At 35.5% G+C, this 21,166-nt stretch overlaps 1 protein-coding gene across 1 annotated transcript in view; it reads right to left on the bottom strand.

Moving 5' to 3' along the window:
* Positions 1–7,431, bottom strand: part of LOC145769686 (diacylglycerol kinase beta-like) — a 33,201-nt gene extending 25,770 nt beyond the window's left edge. Inside the window, exons 1-4 of the mRNA XM_082581363.1 lie at positions 7,356–7,431; positions 6,892–6,968; positions 3,182–3,317; positions 2,851–2,904 (exon numbers count right to left, since the gene is read on the bottom strand). Coding sequence (XP_082437489.1) covers positions 2,851–2,904; positions 3,182–3,317; positions 6,892–6,968; positions 7,356–7,431 — 343 coding nt within the window. The remainder of the gene's footprint in view (positions 1–2,850; positions 2,905–3,181; positions 3,318–6,891; positions 6,969–7,355) is intronic.
* Between the last annotated feature and the right edge of the window lie 13,735 nt (positions 7,432–21,166).

Here is a 21,166-nt window from a genome sequence, read left to right as displayed (position 1 = left end):
TTCTGCAGCGAAAGAATAAACAATCTATGACAGTAAAATATCCATTAATGCAGCATCTATAGGCAATAAAGAGCAGCGTGTGAACGTTTTTGCAACATAACAGTTGTCTCTACAAAGCTACCTACTGATATCAACCATCATAAGAACCGAAATGAAACATTTGTGATCCTTGCTGTTCATTGTTCATGTGCTGCAGTAATAATATCACTAAAACGTTGACAATACCTTGACGATGTGAAACAAAAAGCAAAATTCACGCAAGAAAAGCACAAAACAAAATGAAACAAACCCCAAAAGTAAAACGCAACCGAATTGTTTTGTATTTGTAACAAGGCTTCGAGGCCAAGCACAGCACTAACTCGGCCTACAGGCAGTTTAAACTAGATGCGGTGTCAACGAGAAGATGACTTGTGGGTGTGACCAAATTTATAAACTTTTTCAAAGACTGAAAATCTACATAATGTTTCATCAAATAAAATTTCAGATTTACTCAAGGCTTTTAACGTTAGCTTCGACCAAGCAAACCGACGTCTTTCGAAATAATTCATTATAAATTCGCTTTTGCATAGATGCACCATGTTGGAAATTAAGGAATTGCGTATTAATATTTTATGCCCTTGGCACACAAAAAATACTCCGCTTTAAAAAGACCACGAAAATTAGAAGAAAGTGCATTGTGTTGTTTAATTATGCCTCAAAAGCTTTATAAAATTGATAAGCTATGACGTTGTAATAGACCAGACTTTATGGCACATTCAAGCCAGAAGAAATTACAAAGGGTCGCGGCAAGCTCCCCACTTCCTACATTTTTATCTAGCTGTTCCTTAAATCGTAACTGAAATTTAATGTTTTTTTGCAGAACATTTTTCAACAAGAAAAAATTTATACAAATTTAAACAGCTTTTAATGTTTTATCATCAGTTTTAGCGGTTGGTTGAACACCTTGCTGTAATGTAATAAACCTGACGTCAGGCAGCATCTTGACTGGTAAATCGCAAGGTTGTTCGGTGCTGCCAGACCTTTCTAATGATGTAATATTATTTTTGTATAAGTGTTTTTTCTCGACTCTTATTTGAAAGGCAAATAAACAATCATCTCTTTCTCTCGGTGCCTGCCGAAAAGCCCTTTCAATGCTTTGACAACTACTATAGAGCGGTTTTAAAATTTGAGAGAAAGCCACATCATGACCAGTAGATTTTTTTTTTTTTTAATATATATTGTTTGTCTTTATTTTAGTAGTGGTGGTCTTTAGTCTTGCAAAGTTAGCTACAGGTCTGAACAACCCAAAAAAATGATTATGTTTCAATTGATTTAAGGTTCGGCACACTGTTCACTTAATGAAACTTCCTAAAAAATTATCTGCCACAGAATTGATTGGGATCCTGCTTTGGGAAATTGGTAATGCAATTTCGGTTTGGAACCAAGGCTGGCACGCAATTTTGTTTAAGCCTAAAAAAGCTTCGTTTCAAAATCTGCTTTTTAACTTTGACTTATAGTTATTAACATTGAATCAACGTGAAATCAAAAACATTGAACCGATAAGCCTATTGTCTACGTCAGTAACGCATAGAAAAAGCTGTAGGCTATCACCCAGCCAAAGATATCAAAAGATAAGCGAGGCAATTTTATCTTTTATTGCATTAGAAAGCAGGCAAGAACAAAATTCAGAGTTACATCTACTTCACGTCAGTTCCAATCTCATATTGACCAGGAAATAAGACGCTATCGCCTTTCTGGCTGCAAGAGAAAAGGTGCCTTTTCATAGTTTCCAATCCTAAGAAAATCGTTTGTGCGACATTTTATTTTCATGTTTAGGAAACAAGAATTTATGAATAGGAAACAGTTTGTGATTTCACTTAATTTTCAGAAATTTATCGAGCGGCCATTCTTGAATAAGCAAGAGTCTTTTTCAGAGAAACAAATAAAACTACTTTTGGAGAAATGTAGCTTTGATGAAAAGTAAGCAGATAAAACCAACAAAACTCTATATTATGTTGAATGCCGTGTCGTTGCTAGGTTTGATTATTATTTGATGGTTCTACAAATGAAACCAGCGTTGAAATCTCGGCTGCCCTCCTTCAAACTGTAGCTTGGCAAAGGATCTACTTATTTCTTTTTAATTGTGCGAGAAAAATTTAAGATGTTTAGAATTAGTTCATTTACGATCGATTAAGAATGTATTACCTTTTAATTCCAACTTAATTACGCAATTTTGAATTTGATCTATTTTTTGTTAAATTAGCTTTAAAATTTTAAGAAAGTAAACTGATCTGAAAATCACTAGAAAAGTGCGCAATCTATTCAAAAAACACTTCTTTGACTTCTCGCATTGCTGTATTTTCCCATCAAAAACACAAAAGCAGCAAATTGTAGTGACACAGTCAAAGAAGATCACAATATGATAGTGAACTCAAATGTGACAAATTGTGATCTATGTCTCCTATCGATGACACGCCCTTTTCAACTACCAATCAACATGGGCCGTTTGTATCTTGTCATAAAAATACAAAACAACCATAGTTGAGGAAAACTTTTGTACAAAATATCGATCTTGCAAAAAGGAAACAGGAAACGAACTATCGATTTACGAAGAGTATGGAAAGCATTGCATGTTATGATGTTACGTATATAATACTTCATTTCTACGTAACAATAACGTAAAAATTCAGTTGCAAGATGAAGAAATGCAGTCAAAAAGTGTTGAAAGGAGACATGCATGCATTGGGTAGCATGAGACAAAAATGACGAAGTTTTAACATTGCTACGATTTGAATTCAAGGTCAAAATGATGTAACTTTTACAGAGCTCAGTGTTAAAGCTGCATGCAATAAAATTATAAATGAATCTAACCTGTCACCGAAAAGCACGCCAATGATGTAGGCATGGTCAGATCAATGATTGTGTCTGTTAGTTTGAGAAAAAAACAGCATGGTGACTTCCCAAACAGCAAAATCCTTCATTTTTACATTCTACAGACGTTAAATCAATGTAAAAATGACGGCTTTTGCTTTCTGGGTTGATTGAGAAAGAAAGTTGACTCAAGCAAGCCAAATTTCCTGTATCATCTTCAACCTCCTTCTTGTAAACTATTTGTATCCAGAATGAAATTTATGATGTGAACAATACGTCACACAACAACGATGCAATCACAACTTTAAATAGAGTCACAACAAACCCACACAAATGCAAAGACGCTTACTTTTCACAACAGGATTTCGTTTTTGGAAAGAACGAAACATGTGAATGCACAACTCTTCGGGTATTTTGATTTCAAGGTAGGTTTCAATGAAGAGGGCAAAGCCGTCGAAATCAATTTGCTGAAATAGTGAAATAAAGTAAGTTTAGATGGACACACACACAATACGCTGGGCGGAAATAAAAAAAAAACATCAAGTAGCGCCTAAGAGGAATATTGAGGTTTCTTGATGTTAACTTGACATTAAAACACACAGTTAGGACCCATAACGAGAATTTTACGTAAAAATATGTTATTTCACCTTCCAAATAAAATACACCTGTTGAGCTGAAACGAGGACGTATTGATTATGGTATTACGACACCGCATAATTTCTTCACGGCATGGTGGTAGAAATTGTAATCTTTTAATTATGGCTCAGCAAAACTGTACATCTAAGAAAAGACCATTATTATCGTGCACACGAAAAACTTTCTCTAAAAAGCGTGTTACTCTGGGTAAGATCTGATTGAAAGAACATTTAAAATGTAAACGTTTTGACAGCTCTGCGGGGCACTTTCTCGTTGAAAGCTTGCTACTTTCGCTTTGGCATACTTTTTAGAAGGGAAAAACGATCAAATCATCTAATTTACGTCAGAAAAGTAATATTCTAATATAATTCATGAGGTTTAGGATGGGGAATTATGTCATGTTAAGATATGGTACCATCCATGACTATCATCCTATTGCCAACGTGAAACCATAGAAGTTGTTTATTATTGACTTACAGCCCAACAGCTAAAGCCTTGCACTGGTAGTGCGCACTCAGTTATTCATTGATTTCGTTCCCATGTTTTCAATATTTAGGAGCCAAAACTCCTCCATACTGCTCTTTGACGAACAGTACACGATCAATCTTATTATGAAAGTCTCCAGCATGATCTGGTATGGAATGGAATCTTCCAGAAGCAAGGACAAGAACACCACTTAGCCAATGGGCTGGCGTGATTATAAACATTAAATTTTGATGAAATTAAACTGATTTGGACCGTAAGCTGAGAAAAACATCCAAGGAAATCAGTGTTTACTAAATGCTGTAAAGGGATAGATAAATAGTTGAAAAACATTAGCCGAGCTCTTGCAATCGGGATACAACGTTGTCTTGTTGCTTGGTGTTGTGCGCTCATTAGTTTCGTCGAAGTGTGTCACTAAAATGTGCATTCAACATTGAGCTTTGAGCCTAACTTTGAGCAGTAAACCTCTTCTGGTTAATAAATTAACCTTCAAGCTGATTACTCTGGCACACAGATTATTCGCATTGAACCGCAGCTAAATAAATATTGTTCTTGACATAAGGTAGGCTACGTCAGTGGAAAGGTAAAGCTTTGTCACATCTACAGTATATACGGCCATTTGTACATACTTCACACCACTCCCAAAGTATGTCAATTAGTTTCCTTAAACTAACGCCAAAGTGACAAAACAAAAACAAATTTGCATAACAGATAAAATAAAGAATAACCCTTTGAAATTCATTTGATAGAGTAGCCTATTTCCCAGGTTGCTTTCACGCAAAGTTTTTGACAGAACATTCTCCCACTGTACAACAGACGTGGAAACTATATGTTTAAATGGTTGAACCATGACGCTATAATGTCATGCAATGTGCTGCAACGGTGACGCGGTCTTATGACTTATGAAACACTAACCAAAACAACAACAACAAAGTATATTTTTCAAATAACATCAAATGATACACAATGTGATCAGCAATGATCGGCTTAACGTTTCGAACATGATGTCGTCTCAACGATGATTGAAGTATAGACAGTAATGTATAGATATTTTGCTGAAATGATTGTAAATGACTAAATGTGATCAAGACTCTACCAGGTCTGCAATTCAACAGGAAAAGAATTAACAACTACCCCATCCAGTAATATACAATATGCAGCACAAAACAACGACTGAAAATTTGCATAAGTGTAACGAGCTTTAGATATTCGTCAACATTCCTCGCAGTAAATTTCCTTTCCTAAGTGAAAACATTGTGCAGTGACAAGGAAACTGCGTCACGCAGAAATGGGAGTGCAAACAAAAAATAAAAATTAAACCTCGGCGCGGTAGATTTGTGTGGGGCCCCACATCCAAAACGGTTGCCCACCCCTACTTTATGAAAATCACAGACCTGGTCTAAAACATGATGTGAAAGAAAAACTTCAAGCAAAATGGATATACATATAGTTAATTTAAAGTAACAACATGTTGATGCAAGTGAAAAAATGAAACGCATCTTACTGTATTGCCATAGTCGCTGCAATTTAGTAGCTAGTAAGACATAAATTAATAAAGTTATGGTAATTGTGAGATTATGTTTTGACGCAGCAATAACGCAAAATAAAATTTACGATACAAAAAGTCTGCAAATCGTTCGGTACTGAAATCTTTCTTTAAGTTTACCTTTTAGGTAGTTTGCCACAAATATGCAAAGTATATTACTGTATGACAGCACCAGCATCACAAGGCATTTCAGCGCTTCACAAAGCAGACAGTGTCAGCACAACAATGTAGAGGCGCAGCCGAGTACATAATTACCCTTAATCCATTTTTGCTGACCAAGAATAAGATTCAGTATCACTTTCACTTTTTAAGATTCAGAACGCTCTAACCACTAAGCCGCCGGTTAATCGAAAGAAAAATGCAAGAAAATTATAATCCCGCTGTAATGGCGCCTTCTGCTGAAATTTATAGCAGCCTTGGCATAAATACATAAATAAATATACAATAAATTCCGTAACGAAAAAACAACAATTCCGAATTCTGCCAATGCTGTACCAGAGATACTTGAAACAATCTGTTTAGACTTGCGGGAAGATTACCATGAAAAAGAAGAGATGGCTATAGTAGGAGAAAGACGTCATAAAAGCAAAGAACAGTTGAATTCACCCCAACTGGGAAACAAGGCGAAAAGGTTGCAAAACCAAGCTGACCCCTGCTAGCGGGGGAAAATGCCAGGTTTGACCTACTGAAGATGAGACAAACGAATGGCGATCTTTAATATATACCACAACAAACAGAATTACTCATATCACATGTTGGATACTTCTAAACCGAAAACGTCCGATTTGAATTTTTTGCTTTTCGAATTTATCATTTTGCAAAGTCTTGTGTCCTTAAGGGCACTGTAGTTGTGAAAAACACAAGATCTTCGATACTTTTATTTTCTTGCATTTTGTTGGGATACATGACATGAAATTTGTAAATTTTTAGATCGTGTTGAAAAATAAATGTTTCAGCTCACAATCGATAATAAACCGCAATTTTACAAATTGAAAACGTTTAAAGAATAAACATTTATGTGTTTTTGCTTTCTTACCAGACATTCCATTGAAAAAAAAAAAGGTTAAAAATGACACTGTATTCGATTCACAACAAACCGAAAATTGTCAGTTGTTGCCAAAAATAAAAACCAGCATTTTTGAATTCGCTTAAAAGAACTTCAAGTTATTGAATGACAGTAGTTTGGTATTCATACTAATTAGGAAATTTTGATTTTGACAATTTGAGTTCTGTGAAATTTATACAACAATGTAGGTATGTAGTTTTGCTTGAAAAATTGTTACGATTTTACTTCACGTTTTGGAAAATTAGTTTGAGTATGAATGAGATAGCCTTTTATGTAAAAACTATGTACGTTACATCAACAAAACACTTACTTCTTCTTTATTGTATTTCGATAAGATTCCACCTTCATTAAATTCCTGTAAAACATCTTTCAACTTCTTTGAAGAATCTGAAATATGACCGAAAATAGTTGTGTACAATCAAGCGATTTACTTTTCGAGAATGTAGTCGCGTATCTTTCTATTTTGAGTTTTTTGAACAGAAATCAAGTAACTTGAAGCTCCGAACTAGGCTTGCTTACTTTGTACTACAAAAATACCAGACGAAAACTATTACAATAAACTTTACTTTCGCACTATTGTAGCCTACAGCTTCTGACACAGACCATAGAACCTGATCTTCAAAATAATAATCTAACGCATTCTCACAAGGAATGTGAAAGCAACCAATACGCTAACGAAGCCCGTTATTGTCATTACACGGTGAAAATTAGACAAATTGTTAGATAATTTTCTCATAAAATGTTAAAACTGCAGGTTGCAGCTTCTTTTCTCACATTCGGTGTACTTTCGTAGAGTTTCGAATTCCAGAGGAGTCAAGGTTACAAATTCTCCGTCCGATGAACCAGACATTTCGCGCTGTGTAGCGTCACAATTATTGTAAGGCAGAACTTCAGCTAGAAAGAGTTTCAAAGTCCAAGTGCAGTAACCCTACAACGACCACCCTATATCTGAAACAAAATCGACCATTAAACTTAAATCGTTTAATTGCATCTGACTGGTTGTAGCCACTTATCATGTTCGTTTTGCAAATCATTTTCGTAGCACGAGTTTAATATCTCACAATCAATCTGCTTTAAATTTTTAGTTCTCCGACGAGTAGGTTAGTGCAGAAAATGCAAAGTAGTGCTTCGTATCTACAAAGGGCGATATGAACGCTGTAATGTCGTATCATTTAAATATTTGTAACGTAGTAATATTCAATAGCAGAAATGGTAGTAATCAACAACAAAAAAGTTATCAAAATAGTACCCGGACATACAGAAAGACAAAATGTTTTAAAACAAACAAAGCTAACCTGTAGTTTTAAAGTCTTCCTTGTAAGCTGGATCAGCCTACATTGGCTTACAGTTTAAATTAACCTGTTGACCTAACGAACTTGCAATACACTACAAACTACGCACACGTTTTAAACTTGAAAGGTTGGCAAGTTCTAATGTTTCATGCCATTTCTATTCTTTCCAACCCACACACGTAGATGACTTTTGCGAAAGTTCCACACACACACTGTTTTAACCTCGCCAAACTTTTCGTTGCTTTCAAACCTTTGCGTCTTTTTTGTGCTTCTTTGAAAGATACATTTTTTACTTAAATTTTTTTACAATGAAGGTCTTTGGAGAGGAGTCTACCCCAGATGAATGAAATGATAAAAACATAAATAGCTCAAAATCCACTCAAAAGAGAGAAACCAATGCAGTCAGACATCGTTTCTTCAAGCTTTGGTGATTGTGCCTTACCACTATCCGACACAAACCTGCTAAATCTAAATTAGATTCATTTTGATTCATGGTTTCGACCCTGATATTCGAACAACCCCGCTAAAGCGTGAGTGCTGTACGTTGGATTAGCAAGGTTTCTATCTCCATTTAGAAAAGTACAAAACAAACACAAGACCCGGTGTCGCGATCCAGAAATTACATCAGTCCATAAGTTGCTGTGCAGCGATTTCTGAATCGCGGCTACGTTGTGGTCAGGAAGTTGGAGATAAGAAGTTACTTTATATTTAGGGCAAAGAGTTGTCGGATGTTAACCAAAAACTTGTAGCCAAATCAATTGAAGCGATTTGATGGCTATCGGTTATATTGGAGGCAAAGAATTAGAGCAATGCATGCTAGTCTACTGTGATGTTACATACAGTAATTATAACAATTGTCAATGCTGAATTTATAAAACAAAGCATTAGCGACTCTGATAACTTCTGGACTAACGCAATGCAATTCTTGCACCGTTATACTGGCCAACAAATCAGTACCTTGTTTTCTATAAGTGTTTTCATTGACTCAGCCTCTGCAGACGTTGAATCAATGTTAAAAAAGGGCTACTAATTGCTGGTTGGACAAGGCTGGATTTGTGTAAATAATTTAAACCTTAAGGTTATAATTTGACTGTCCCTGTTCTTCATTAGGCCTATACTGTATCTTTTCATTGGCTGCTTCGACTTTTGGTTCAACCGGCCAACTGCGTTTTACCATATTGCAGCATGAGGTCTATATTGGGTTTATACTATATCAGCACAACCCTATTTTTAAAAGCATAGTAAAACTTCAAATCAGAAACGCCTTTCTGTAGTGAATACTTCAACAAGCATTTCCAACATCTTCCCTGGTGTTAATTCGCAAACGAATTCCTTATTATTAGTTTAATTATATCTTGCAAACTGAAATCAATACCATACTACTGTGCAGATCTAATCAAAAGCGGTGGCATTAAACGGATGACATTTCCTTGATGAAAAAGGAGTCACCTCTATAGCAAACAGTAGCAAACGTAACCCGGGCACTCAAGGGGAAAGCATACTACAAATGAATTTCAGTTACAACTATTTGCACAAATGCTTCATTACTTCAACCTAAACTTGTGCTGGACAAATTCTTGTCCATTGCTGCAGTTTCGTTCAAGTTTCAACTTTCATTTGAACCGAGAATATTTTCGGCAGCTGAAGCTTGCCTTTGTTGTTGTTGAAAAACGGTAACGTCATCGATTTGCGAAATTACTACAGCAACAATGCAAGAAATTATAGCCCAACACTGCATTCTGCATCAACGCTGGATATCTTTTCCCATGTCATGTTATGACTTAATCAACGAACGAGGTTGTGTTTATTTCAAATGTATTTGCTTTGTAAAATTGTGAGAAGAAAAAAAAAGTTATGAGGTCAACCCAAAAAGCTACTCAAAGTTTCAGAAAATACAGCAGATTCACAACAAAAATATGGTCTACAACTGTTAAATGGGCTTTCCATTTTAATTAAAACGGTAAAAGGTGTTGTTTTAAGCTTTTTATACATTATTTAATCTTTGTCAAATTTGTTTTTACAAACATCATCTACAGTAGCTGCAAGTAACCTGATGAAACATGCCTACGCGTTTTTAATGGTTAGAACATGTTGTTAGTCACTGATAGCCTACGCCCTACAGTGAGCAAAATAATACGAAGCTATTGAAATGATGAATTTAATTTTGCGTGATAAACTGACTAACATAAAATAAGCTCGCGCTACTCTGGTAACAGATATGTTACAAGTTATGTCAAATTTCCATCAGTTTTTTTTTTGATTTTCTGTCTTTAACCTACCTTTCAGCAGACCATTTTGCAACGATCAAACTGCACAAAAATGTAAGACAATTATGAAATCACGACATTATTCTGGTTCTCATCTAACGACTGAAATGACTTGAAAGCTAAAAACAGGCCATATAGTCTGTCACATTACATTTATCAACAATTGACGCATTTGCTCGAAAAATGCCATCCTGCAGAACTCCAGCTGTTGATTCAGATTTCTAGTAGCTGCTACGCTAAGTTAAATGGTGGTGTTATGGCGTGAGATAGGGTTTCTGTTGCATACTGCTCAACTGGACTACTAAGTAGTAATGGTGTTAATTGCTCTATTTTTGTTGTTGTCTTTGTTGTTGTTGAGGCGCAGCACTTGGCTTGCCAGCTCTTGAAAACCGTTGCAATGTCGCACAAACAAATCAAGAAGCACAATTGCACAAAAAAATCGATTTCATCGCTTTTTCTTGAAAGAACATGGACTTTCGAGGTCAGCACAATTCATCGATTTTACTGATGTGGTCAAATATATAATTGCATATGGATGCTCACTGCAAATACTAAATACTAATATAACTTATGCTTATTCTTCAAATCAACTCTGTAGCACGACTCGTAGTCGCAATGGCACATAAATAAAAAAAATTAAATCTCGTTATGAAATGTGATTCTAAGAATTCAATACCATGCGTGTCATAGGTATTTAGGTAATCCCAAAATCCTCATCCACAATTTCAAACTTATGTGAAATACTGCTCAGTCTTTCATTTCATCTTTACTGGGTTTTGCTAAAGTAGCCACAAATTTGTAAGCTTCAGGTTAATACTGGTTGTTTGTCTTCTTGTTCTTTGATATAAAAAACCCAAATTCTTGACATTTATTTTCGTAAAAGCTGCGTTACAATCCGTTTAGTCCGTGTGATTTTCTTTTTGACAGATAAGTGAGTTGGTATAATGAACTTTAACACTTGTCAGTCCTATACTACTTGGAAATGTAACTTTTTAAAATATTTCTGTGTCATATTTTGGTGCCGAAAGAAAGGTAATAACACGATTTTTTTTAAGTTTTATTGCATACTTTGCATAAACGTAAAAGCGGCATTGTTAAACCAAGCGGACTAAACGTTTGTCTCTAAGATGATGCTTTTTGATGAAACTGAAGTTCATTCAATAAGCACATATTGTTTACCACTAACACTTGTTGTGTGCCGATCAAAAATTTTTCATTGATTGGAACTACCGTACTGTTATCATCATCGTGTTCCTTCTTCGTATTGAGAGTTGGAGGCAGTGCGCCATTTTTTACGATCATGAGCTTGTCGTACCGCATTTTCAACATAGCCGCTTTCATGCTCTCCAAAATGTTGCACTGGGGGGAAATTTCAAGATTCTGAGAAAAAAATTGTATGTGTACTTTTTTCGTGATATCATTTTGCATTCAGTGAAACAAGTTTGTTTCATTGAAGCTATAAGCTTTTCTTACATTGCGCATTAAGTATGATACTATTAAGTTTAAAATAAAAATGAGACATGGTAAATTTGCTAATGCGTTTCTTCTTTTCTCACTCTTATAGGAACTACAGGCAGCAGGCTTCCTTGCTTTCACTGAACTACCTCACTACGCTCATCTCAGGCAGCCAAACTGAGCTTTTTTCCCTTGCTGCAGGAAGTCGTGTGATAATTGACCATGCCTGAAAAGAAAAGTTTCGATGCTATTGTGTTCGCGAACAGTTTGTCTACTTCACGTCAATGCTACGTATGTGCCTATGTGGTGTCATTGGAATTGCGAAAAACTGTTTGTAGCAACTTTACTATAGAAAACTGCATTCTATTATTGGAATTTGTAAGGTAACCGAGCTAACGCCTTACTCAAAACTGTTTCCACAAGTTCTAAGACCATTTGACATGAACCTTTGATAAATTCACGCACACAATAGCCTACGTCGAAATAGATAACACAATCTACTAAAACGGCAGAAGTAAGACCTGCAGCTTAGTTCTGAAAGCGGGTAGTGCGTTCTTGTGCCTTGTGGTTATCTGTTAAAAGGCTTTTATTTACTATGAAATAGAATCAACGACTAACCGCACCATGACCACAGTCATTACATCAAGTTGACTATGTTCCGTCCAATTCAAACTTCCAATCAATGGTTTAACACTCTTCTTCATCTTCACATAGCTGAAGAAACTCCTGGTAGACTTCAAACAACTGCCACCGTACGATCATACGATGAAGCAAAACAAAGCAAAACCGAAGGCTTGAAATGGAAGATGACAGCTGCAGTGCCAGAGGCGTCACGTGGCTTTTAGAAAGAAACCTATCTGCAACCATAAATATATAAGCCTATAACACTCCGCCTCAGTGGAGGAGTATTTCGTGTTTTTTCCACTCGTTGTAGTGCGTACGTTCCCTTATTTTTTCTTCTATTGTACTTTTAGTAAAACTTTTGATATTATCTTGTCTGTAGCCTATCATTGCACACTTTTCTTGATATTAACCTCGATGAACAGAATCTTCACGCTTATACCTTTGATATTTTCTATGTAGTTCTTTTATGTAGATATTTTCTATGTAGATAGTTTTCTATGTACAAAACTACACAAAGCAAGAAAATAACCAGGCTTGACCTTGACCTACATGTTAGTTAGACCTGCCGCTGACCGAAAAAAAGATCCAGAAGGTCAAAGCGGTGCATGCCGCTTTTGCTTGGACAGTCAACTCAATAGCTAATTCACTTCGCTCCTGTTGGTTGCATCCCAAAGGTGAAAGAGTGATTTGAATGTGATTTGATGGTATGCAAAAACTACATTTTGAGGGTTGCAAACTACAGTACTACTACAGTACTAACTACAAACTACAGTACTAACTACAAACTATAGTACTAACTATAGTACTACTACAAAAACTGCATTTTGAGGGGTGCAAACTACAGTAGCCTACTACTATAGTATTAACTACAAACTACACTTTTCTGCAAACTACAGTAATTACTACTTTTTTTCACGCATAACAGGCTAGTAACGAAAGTATAACTAAACTGACTGCTGACTTTTGAAATCGGAAAGAGTATCTTCGAACCCGAACACAAACATGCTGTCCAAGAGCTCTTAGGATTCGACAGCATTCCAAAGTTTTAATGGGCAAATCACTGCTTTATCTCTTTCCTGGCGTGATGTAATGAGTGTTTTTGCTATTTTAATAGCTGGTAGCCAGTTAGTCAAATTCATCACTGATCTGTATTTTTTGCATTATTTTCGTAGAGTTTACGAGAGGACAAAAGGTACAAACTCTGTTTCGAAACTGTATATAGGTTTGGTGGTTCACGAGTTAACGTTTCCGGTACACTTTGCAGGTAAGGAATCGCTAAAAAAATTCAATTCATAATAACCATACAAAAAATGTTTTATTCATAGTATCGCCCGTGTTTTTTTTAGTGAAGAGAAAAGTCTATCTCATGGTGAAGCGTACGTAATGTAAATGAATCATTTGTTAATAATAATACAGTATAAAGAGATGAAGCCGTTTTGTCACAGAAAGATTTCAACTGGCCTAGAGCGACAAAAATAAAAAAATTTGGTGGCATAGCCTACTCATATTGCAATGTGACTATAGTCTGTGTTCATCAGACTTTACTACATAAAGATTACACTTCAACATTATTTAATTAATATTGTATATTCCATATATTTCACAATTATTATATATTCAACCATTCGTCTGCAGTATTCTAAAATTACTTCGCTCCTACTATGCTGTTTCGACTACTTACGAATGAGAAAATCTTAAACCGTTTGAGTCAACAGCTTTTTACCTGCATATATCTAACGTAATAGCAGCACTATCAAATGTACATACCCCTGACAAAAGAGCGCATCAATACTTGTTAACCGAAGCTCAAAAGCGATCGGTCTATGAGGCTATGCGGCAAACAAATGAACCGCCAAATTCACATTACTCGAATACTTGTGGCACGAGACTGCTAGTCTGCTTTTGCCGCTGATGATGTTCTGATTTCGGTCAAGCGTTCTTCGGTTGTTTGCTTTGTACCTGTGGTGACGCAACGACCGCTCTCAAAGGTTACGCTTCTACGTCTGACAACGCACGTGATCTTTTGGTTTGCAAAGCCGAATCGTTATGATAGTAAAGCTGACGCAATCGTAACACACCTCTTTTTAATTTTGTTGAAGCTAAAAATAATTCAACCGGTTTTGTTAGAGATAAAAAAATCCATTTGCAATCGATAATGCATGGGTTCAGACGGCTGTTAAAGCAACATCAAACAGTTAAAATTAGCAATTAAATAAACATTTTGAGTACCATGCAGACGCTCCAAAAAGCATTTCATCCTTTTCATTTTCAAACCACTTTTCTAACCGGCAACGAGTTGTTTTCACAGGCAGTCAAGAGCAGGAATACTAATAAACATGTTTTCCAATAGCTTGTTATAGTGGTAAGCTAAAAAGAAAAAAAAAACAGTATTCTGTTTCACTCTTCTGACAAAATATCGATTTCAGTTAAAAGCAGCATCTCACACGACAAAGAAATCGAATAATTTCTTCAATCTTGTGTTTGATCGATACACCCAAACAAAAGTGTTGTGTTACTGCTACGCCACCAAAGCCACTGCTTCAAACGATTTCAGTCAATAAGCTATGCAAAAATAATCTGGACAAATTGCAGCCACAAAAACATCAACATAGTTGGCGACAACTGAAAAAAGGGGTGAACCACAACAAAATTTATAACATCTGGAACACAATATTGATGTGCAACACGACTGGAGAACTTTTTCTGTAGCAAGCTAAATCTATTACATGGATTCATTGCTTATGTTTTGTAATCAAGTCACGCTACGGTACTGCGTTTCTCCTTTTCTGGCGCAAACTTTCAGTGACACTGCAGCATCTGATATGCCCAGTTGCCCACCCTACTATTCCAGCACACACCAACCAGATCGTACGAAATCTCTGCCTTCGACTTTTCAAAAACACTTTCAAAATTCTTTCACAAATCCAAGAGTCCGCAGGAGCAACATATTCTAAGAAGTCGTTTAGTGGATTGTGCCAATTCAAATCACATTTCCTTTATGGTTCTGAACAGCGTGCTCTTTTTACTACAGTTCAACGTTACTGTCGCACCAGTTCCAAATGGTCTTACCTCATTTTCAATACTTCCAAAGATTGACCAGTTTAAACAAAATTATGTCTTATAAATAATTAAATTTAAACCTACCCCACTTTGTTTTTTTCACTCGTCAAAATTCATTTACGTATTTTCTTTTTGTCAACTTAAGCTTGTCTTGGGCTGCATCAGAAAACCGCATGTTTCGAGTTTTTATATCAATCTACAAAATCTTTTGCAGCAGAGATTTCTATCTCTGTACCACAACATAATAAAAGTTTAAACCAGTGTTTCCCAACCTTTTTCCATCCGTTACCCAAATAAACGTAGTGATTACGGCGTATTACCCTCAATATTTCACTTCGTAAAAGAATTTCATCATCATTGTGCTCATATTTATATCGATTTGTTCATTACTTTTAAGTAAGTTTCGAGATTAGAAACAATCACAGCAAAAAATCGTTTTTATTGTGAGTTTGTGACTGCATCTGGGGTGTGGAGAACAACATATGTCATGTAATGGTGAACCACAGTCTCTATAATACAGAGACTATATTATAGAGACAGTCTCTATAATACAGTAATATAGAGACTGTGGGTGAACTGCAACATCACGTAACAACATATATTTTTACCGTAGCTGTGATGCCGCGTTGCTTCCCGATTAATCACATATTACCCTCCTGCGGTAATTTACCTCCAGGTTGAGAACTACTGGTGTAAACCAAGGCTACAAACAAGGCTTCTAGAGAGTATCCAATGTTTGATCTTGTCTCACAGGGCACGCAGATCCTCTCGTGGAAAAAGATAGTCGACACTTCCTATTTATGCGTTGTAGAGCGGAAACGCCTGCGTAACTTTATTTAGATGACACATCAAATTACTAGAACGTCACAACAAAAAGAGAAAATTAATGACAAATATTTGCTCATCTCATAATGTGGTTTTATCGCATTTTTATGAGCTCTAGATTGTTATCCTACAATTTCAGAAACGCAATGTAAGGTTTCGGATAAAGTGATTCACTTTTGCTTTAGTGAGCATACGTCGTGATGGTTGTGCAAATGAATAATTCTGAAAATTCAAAGAGGCTGTTCACCAGGCATTTAGTAAAATAACACGATGAGTTCTACTGGAGAAAATTAAACTAAACTATCACAAGATTATAAAGTGACAATCTGCTTTTATTCCGACGTTTTGTTAATCAGACACGACTGACTTCTTCAGGGAGCTAGACCAGGTAGTAACTACCAGTCTGGCATGGCAAAACACAGGATCATGTTTTTGAAATCAACTAAACATGCCAACTGAGAATTGAACTTCTTAGTTAGTTTACTACGACATATGTTTATATCAGTTTGCAGTTGTAGTAAACTACAGTAGAGTAAAAATTTAACTTCAACTGTCACCTTTATTGCATACGAGATCTCATGGGAGCTCTATGAAAGCCAAAATCTTTTGAATTTTTTTTTTTTTTTAATTTTTTTTTTTTGGTGTTTATACTAAAAGAATGTTGGATCCTGTGCTGCTTTGTAGTTTTATCTGTTTGTGGTACAATAAATTAAACTCTCAATCACAGCTCAAGAATCTCCGGTGTTTTTTTCGGTTCCATTTGTAAGCTGCCTTTTGTCGTAGATAATTTAACTTTTCTGAAGACTGGACTTGCCACGCACGTTTTTTAACATTACTTGCGTGAAAAAATACATGCAGCCAAAATAAGATTTTTTTGCTTTTTTCAATTTGTGAATAATTGATGAAATGTCGTGGAATAATTTTACGGTTTTCTTCAACAAAAGTCAATCTTGTTAAATGTCAATATAAGTCACGTGTGTCCGACGCCCAACGATGTTTAATCGCCGTATATAAACAATTCCTTCGATTTTTATGACTGACTGTAAAAACCAAAACTACTGACTCTTGAGACTTCACGTTGTCATGAAACTGCTTCTACGATTACTCTAAAAATCTAAAGCAGTGTTTCTCAAGCTCTTTTTGTAGCGGCTCTACATTCATTTTTTTTTCTTTCTGAAATTAAAGTTTTAAAAAGATCCAGCAGCGGTAGTAAAAATTTATTGGTTGCTGCGTGTAAATATACAGTACTATTAAATCCAAATATAGTATAACTGCAAAAGAGATCACAAAACAACTAAATTTAGATGTATACAATATTAGGATCACAGCAACGGGAGGCTGCAAAGTGACCATTCAAGGATACAGCGCAGTGCATAGTCAGATTTATCTAATTCTCATTTTTATATATATTGCAAAATACAAAATAATTCCTGATGAGAATACAGGTACGTATAGAAAACGCTTAAGTTTTATATTTAATTATGTTGTATTTCTTTGTGTAATAAACTGTTAAACTCATTGAAGTTACTTTGTTTTGTATGTCCATGGTACAACAAAGCGAACTCTCTACTAAAGCTTTATAATAGAAAGGCAACAAATAAACTAAAAAAGCTCTTTTATTCTACGTTGACGTGATTTGATTCAATGGCAGTTCCCAAAGTAATGACAAAAAACAGTTCATGTGGTAATAGCTACATAAAATGTTATCTAAAGAGACCCACATTATGCAATAAACCAAGTTTTTTTTCAGCAACTTTCAAATGTTTCCTTTGACATATTGAAGAAGATTGTGTGACCTATTCTAATGCAAACTCCACAATCGTTACAATTCTTTCTCAGGTGAGTTTCTTTGCGTGTGACAACATTAAAAAGGAAGTCTGCTCTGAACTTGTCACTTGGAATGGAAGCTAAAGTTTAGATATCTTTAAACAAGTGCTGTTCTAACCGGCAAAATCAATAATATAAAAACATCTACTGCATGAATACAACAAAACCTGACCATTGTAGGCTACATTTTCAAAGGCCAAACGTAATGTACCGTTCCTTAAGTTATCAAACCAAACAAGTAGGCATGTACAAACTTTCAAAACAGCAGCCTACATTGCAAAAGTGTGTTTTATTGCTTTGGTCACTCCACAAAAAATGATACAAAAAAGCAGGTAAAAAGCCCAAAGCACAATACAAAGCACTAACACCAGGAAAGGTTTTCGATAGCTCAAAATTATCCAAGATAAGATACTAACGCGGAGGAAAGTGTTCTCCAAAAATGCTACGAGCTGAAATCGTAGTGTGAATTTGAATTGCAATTTGCAAGACTGCGTATTAAGAGAGCAATCATCAATTCAAAAAAATTGTTATTGTTGGTAGATGAAGTAGAGTAAAAACAATCGTTTTAATACATATGAATAGATCTCACGCCTTTTTTTTGCAACTGTCAACTGCTGAAAGCCTTCGTCGACTCTGCTTTGCGTTAAATAGTTTTGTTTAATTAAAACATCAAAAGCAATAACAACCTAGTAAATATGCTATTCGAATGTCGAAAGCAATAAAGCTTCTTGATCATAAAAACACTTTCACTAAAGCCTTCATATTCGACAATTCTCACCACGATTGAGGTTAAATGCAGTTTACCAGACCCACTGATGTGAAGCCGCAATGAAAATACACTACGCAATTTTAGAATCAAGTCTTACTCCAAATGCGCTTAAATCTTTTCCAGCTAGCAAACTGTGTCCTTTTTGCTTTGCAAAAACAACAAACTTTACTCGCTGTGTGCCACATCGACTTTGTAGCCCTGATTGCAAAGCATATAGCCCACTTCTATTGTTTGAAAGTTTTAAATTAGAGAAGTTAAAATCAAAGGTTTAGTCAACGACATTTTGTAAATAGCCTATAATTGTATTTTGGAAGTCCTATTGTGCCAGTTGCGCTGTCCGCAAAAAATAGAACCTTTTCGCTTTTTGATACGTAGCCCATGTGATAACCTGCAACTTTAAAAAAGTGAACGTCTTTGAATCGTTGCATTGAATACGTGCATACAATGACGCGTCAGTCACGAATTTTCCTCAACAGCCTATTTGCTTGAGTAGGTGGTAAGAAAAAAGCTACCCAGCTTCCTATCTATTATACGCGGAAGCTGAATGAGTTGAAAAAAAGTACAATATAATGTAAAAGTTATGCTTTTGCGCAATTGAAATTTTTTGGCTTTAAGCGTACAATACCCATTATCCGGCACTGCATTTAGGGTGAATGTTATTCAAAGGATAAGTAGAAAAAAACTTTAATTGTAGAACACCGTCACTTGGAAATGTATTTTTTAAATTTGTTTTGCAACAGTCCAACGCCAACATCCTCAATACGTTTAAAAATGATGTAAATTCCGTATATCTTTATAGTACAGATTTCACATCAATATTAATTGATTGATTGAACGGTTTATTTTGTTTCACAATGTCATGACAGCTCACATTAAATGACACAGCACGCATATTCGCATAACGACCAAAAGAAAGGGATAAATGTGCACTACATCGTTCAAGTAAGCAAATGCTTCAATAGCACACAGCCAAACTGTTACCTGTATGCATTTGATGCATACGATTTTTTTCTGATCAAATAGCGCAAAAGCACTTTTCGTATTTTAACATCTTATCCAAACCAAATCATGCTTTGCTACAAAAGAAAATCGGCCTTGAAAGCTCTCACTGTCTTACACACTGTCCGAGTCAGCTAGTCAGGTAAGCTGTCTTAAAAGTTTTGCAGCAATATATTTCTAGTTCTTGAGAAAATTCACCTTTTTTCTGCATTGTCTTGTCAAAACCTATATTTTTACGGAGGAAATCTTTTGTGATTTAGGTACGTTGTCAGTCATTTCAGCTTTGGATATACGCTACCTCAGGCAAAACCCAGCAACGATAAAAAAATGTTTGATTGGACAGGAAGACCTTTCTCCATAATTCATTTTTTGTTGAGTGACAATTGTGAACGTATCTTCGACGTAAAACCGTCGCACGTCTTTGAGTTTTTGAGCGCAGCCAAGACACAGCTGCAGTTCAAGCACTTTACAAAATTTAGTAGCAACCTTAGCAAACATTCATTATTAAGAAGTAGGAAAACAGTTTTTAAATACACAACAAAAAAGTTAACCAGACCACAAGCCAGAATTGCTCAAAAAGACTTAAAATTGAACCAAGAAAAGGGCAATTTAAGAGCTTCAGGAAAATAGCAGAGCTGCTGGTAACGAATACTTAGCACTGATACTAGGCTACTTTGTGAAATGAGACCAGAATCGAATACACGAAAAAGCAAAATATCTCTCTTATGTGATAAAGACCGCGAACCCTGGTTAGCTGTTTATCAGAAGCAGTTGCAAGGTAACAAACTAGTCGGCTACTGAGATGGTGATTGAAAGTTGATGGTTAATTGACGTCACTGTTTGGATGATGCTAATTGTGCAACTATATTTCATGAAGCATCAAGCATGCCAACAAATTCCCAGTAGAAAAGATAGCTTTTAGTGTGACTCTAGTCAATCAAACATGCCACAAGATAACGTATGCTGTGTTTGCCATACTGTATAAAGTCACATGCAAATAACAAACAAGTATAACGTATGTTTTGACACAAAACTGCAGTTTGTAATTATATTGGGGTCTTTTGGGTTCTATTGGACCCCAACGGTAAAACTTGCATTTTGTTTTTGGTAGACAGAGGGTTAAATAAAGAATTACCATATTTTTAATGTCAAGTACATTGCAAGGCATGGAGCAAAATCTGTGTTGCTTTTCAAGTGTTTTTAAATGACTACACCATGTGCTCAAATACTTATTTCTATTAATAGTCAACAATTTCAAGTAAAAAGTTAGTGCTTTTTTGCAATGACCTGAATCAGAGTTTTATGCTGCTAAAAATCAGAATCAATATATTGCTGATACCGTTTCTCTGGTTTTAAATAACGCCTGTGAATAGTAAAAAACTGTTTTAATTATTCCTTTTAAAATTATAATAATTTTTTTAAATCCCTTACCTTAGCCCTTATGCTACAAAATATCAGACTTTCAAA

Source organism: Aplidium turbinatum, chromosome 4 (assembly GCF_918807975.1).
Source record: "Aplidium turbinatum chromosome 4, kaAplTurb1.1, whole genome shotgun sequence".
Lineage (NCBI taxonomy): Eukaryota > Metazoa > Chordata > Ascidiacea > Aplousobranchia > Polyclinidae > Aplidium > Aplidium turbinatum.
The sequence above is the reverse complement of the archived record's forward strand: the minus strand, read 5'-3'. Positions and strand labels throughout refer to the sequence as shown.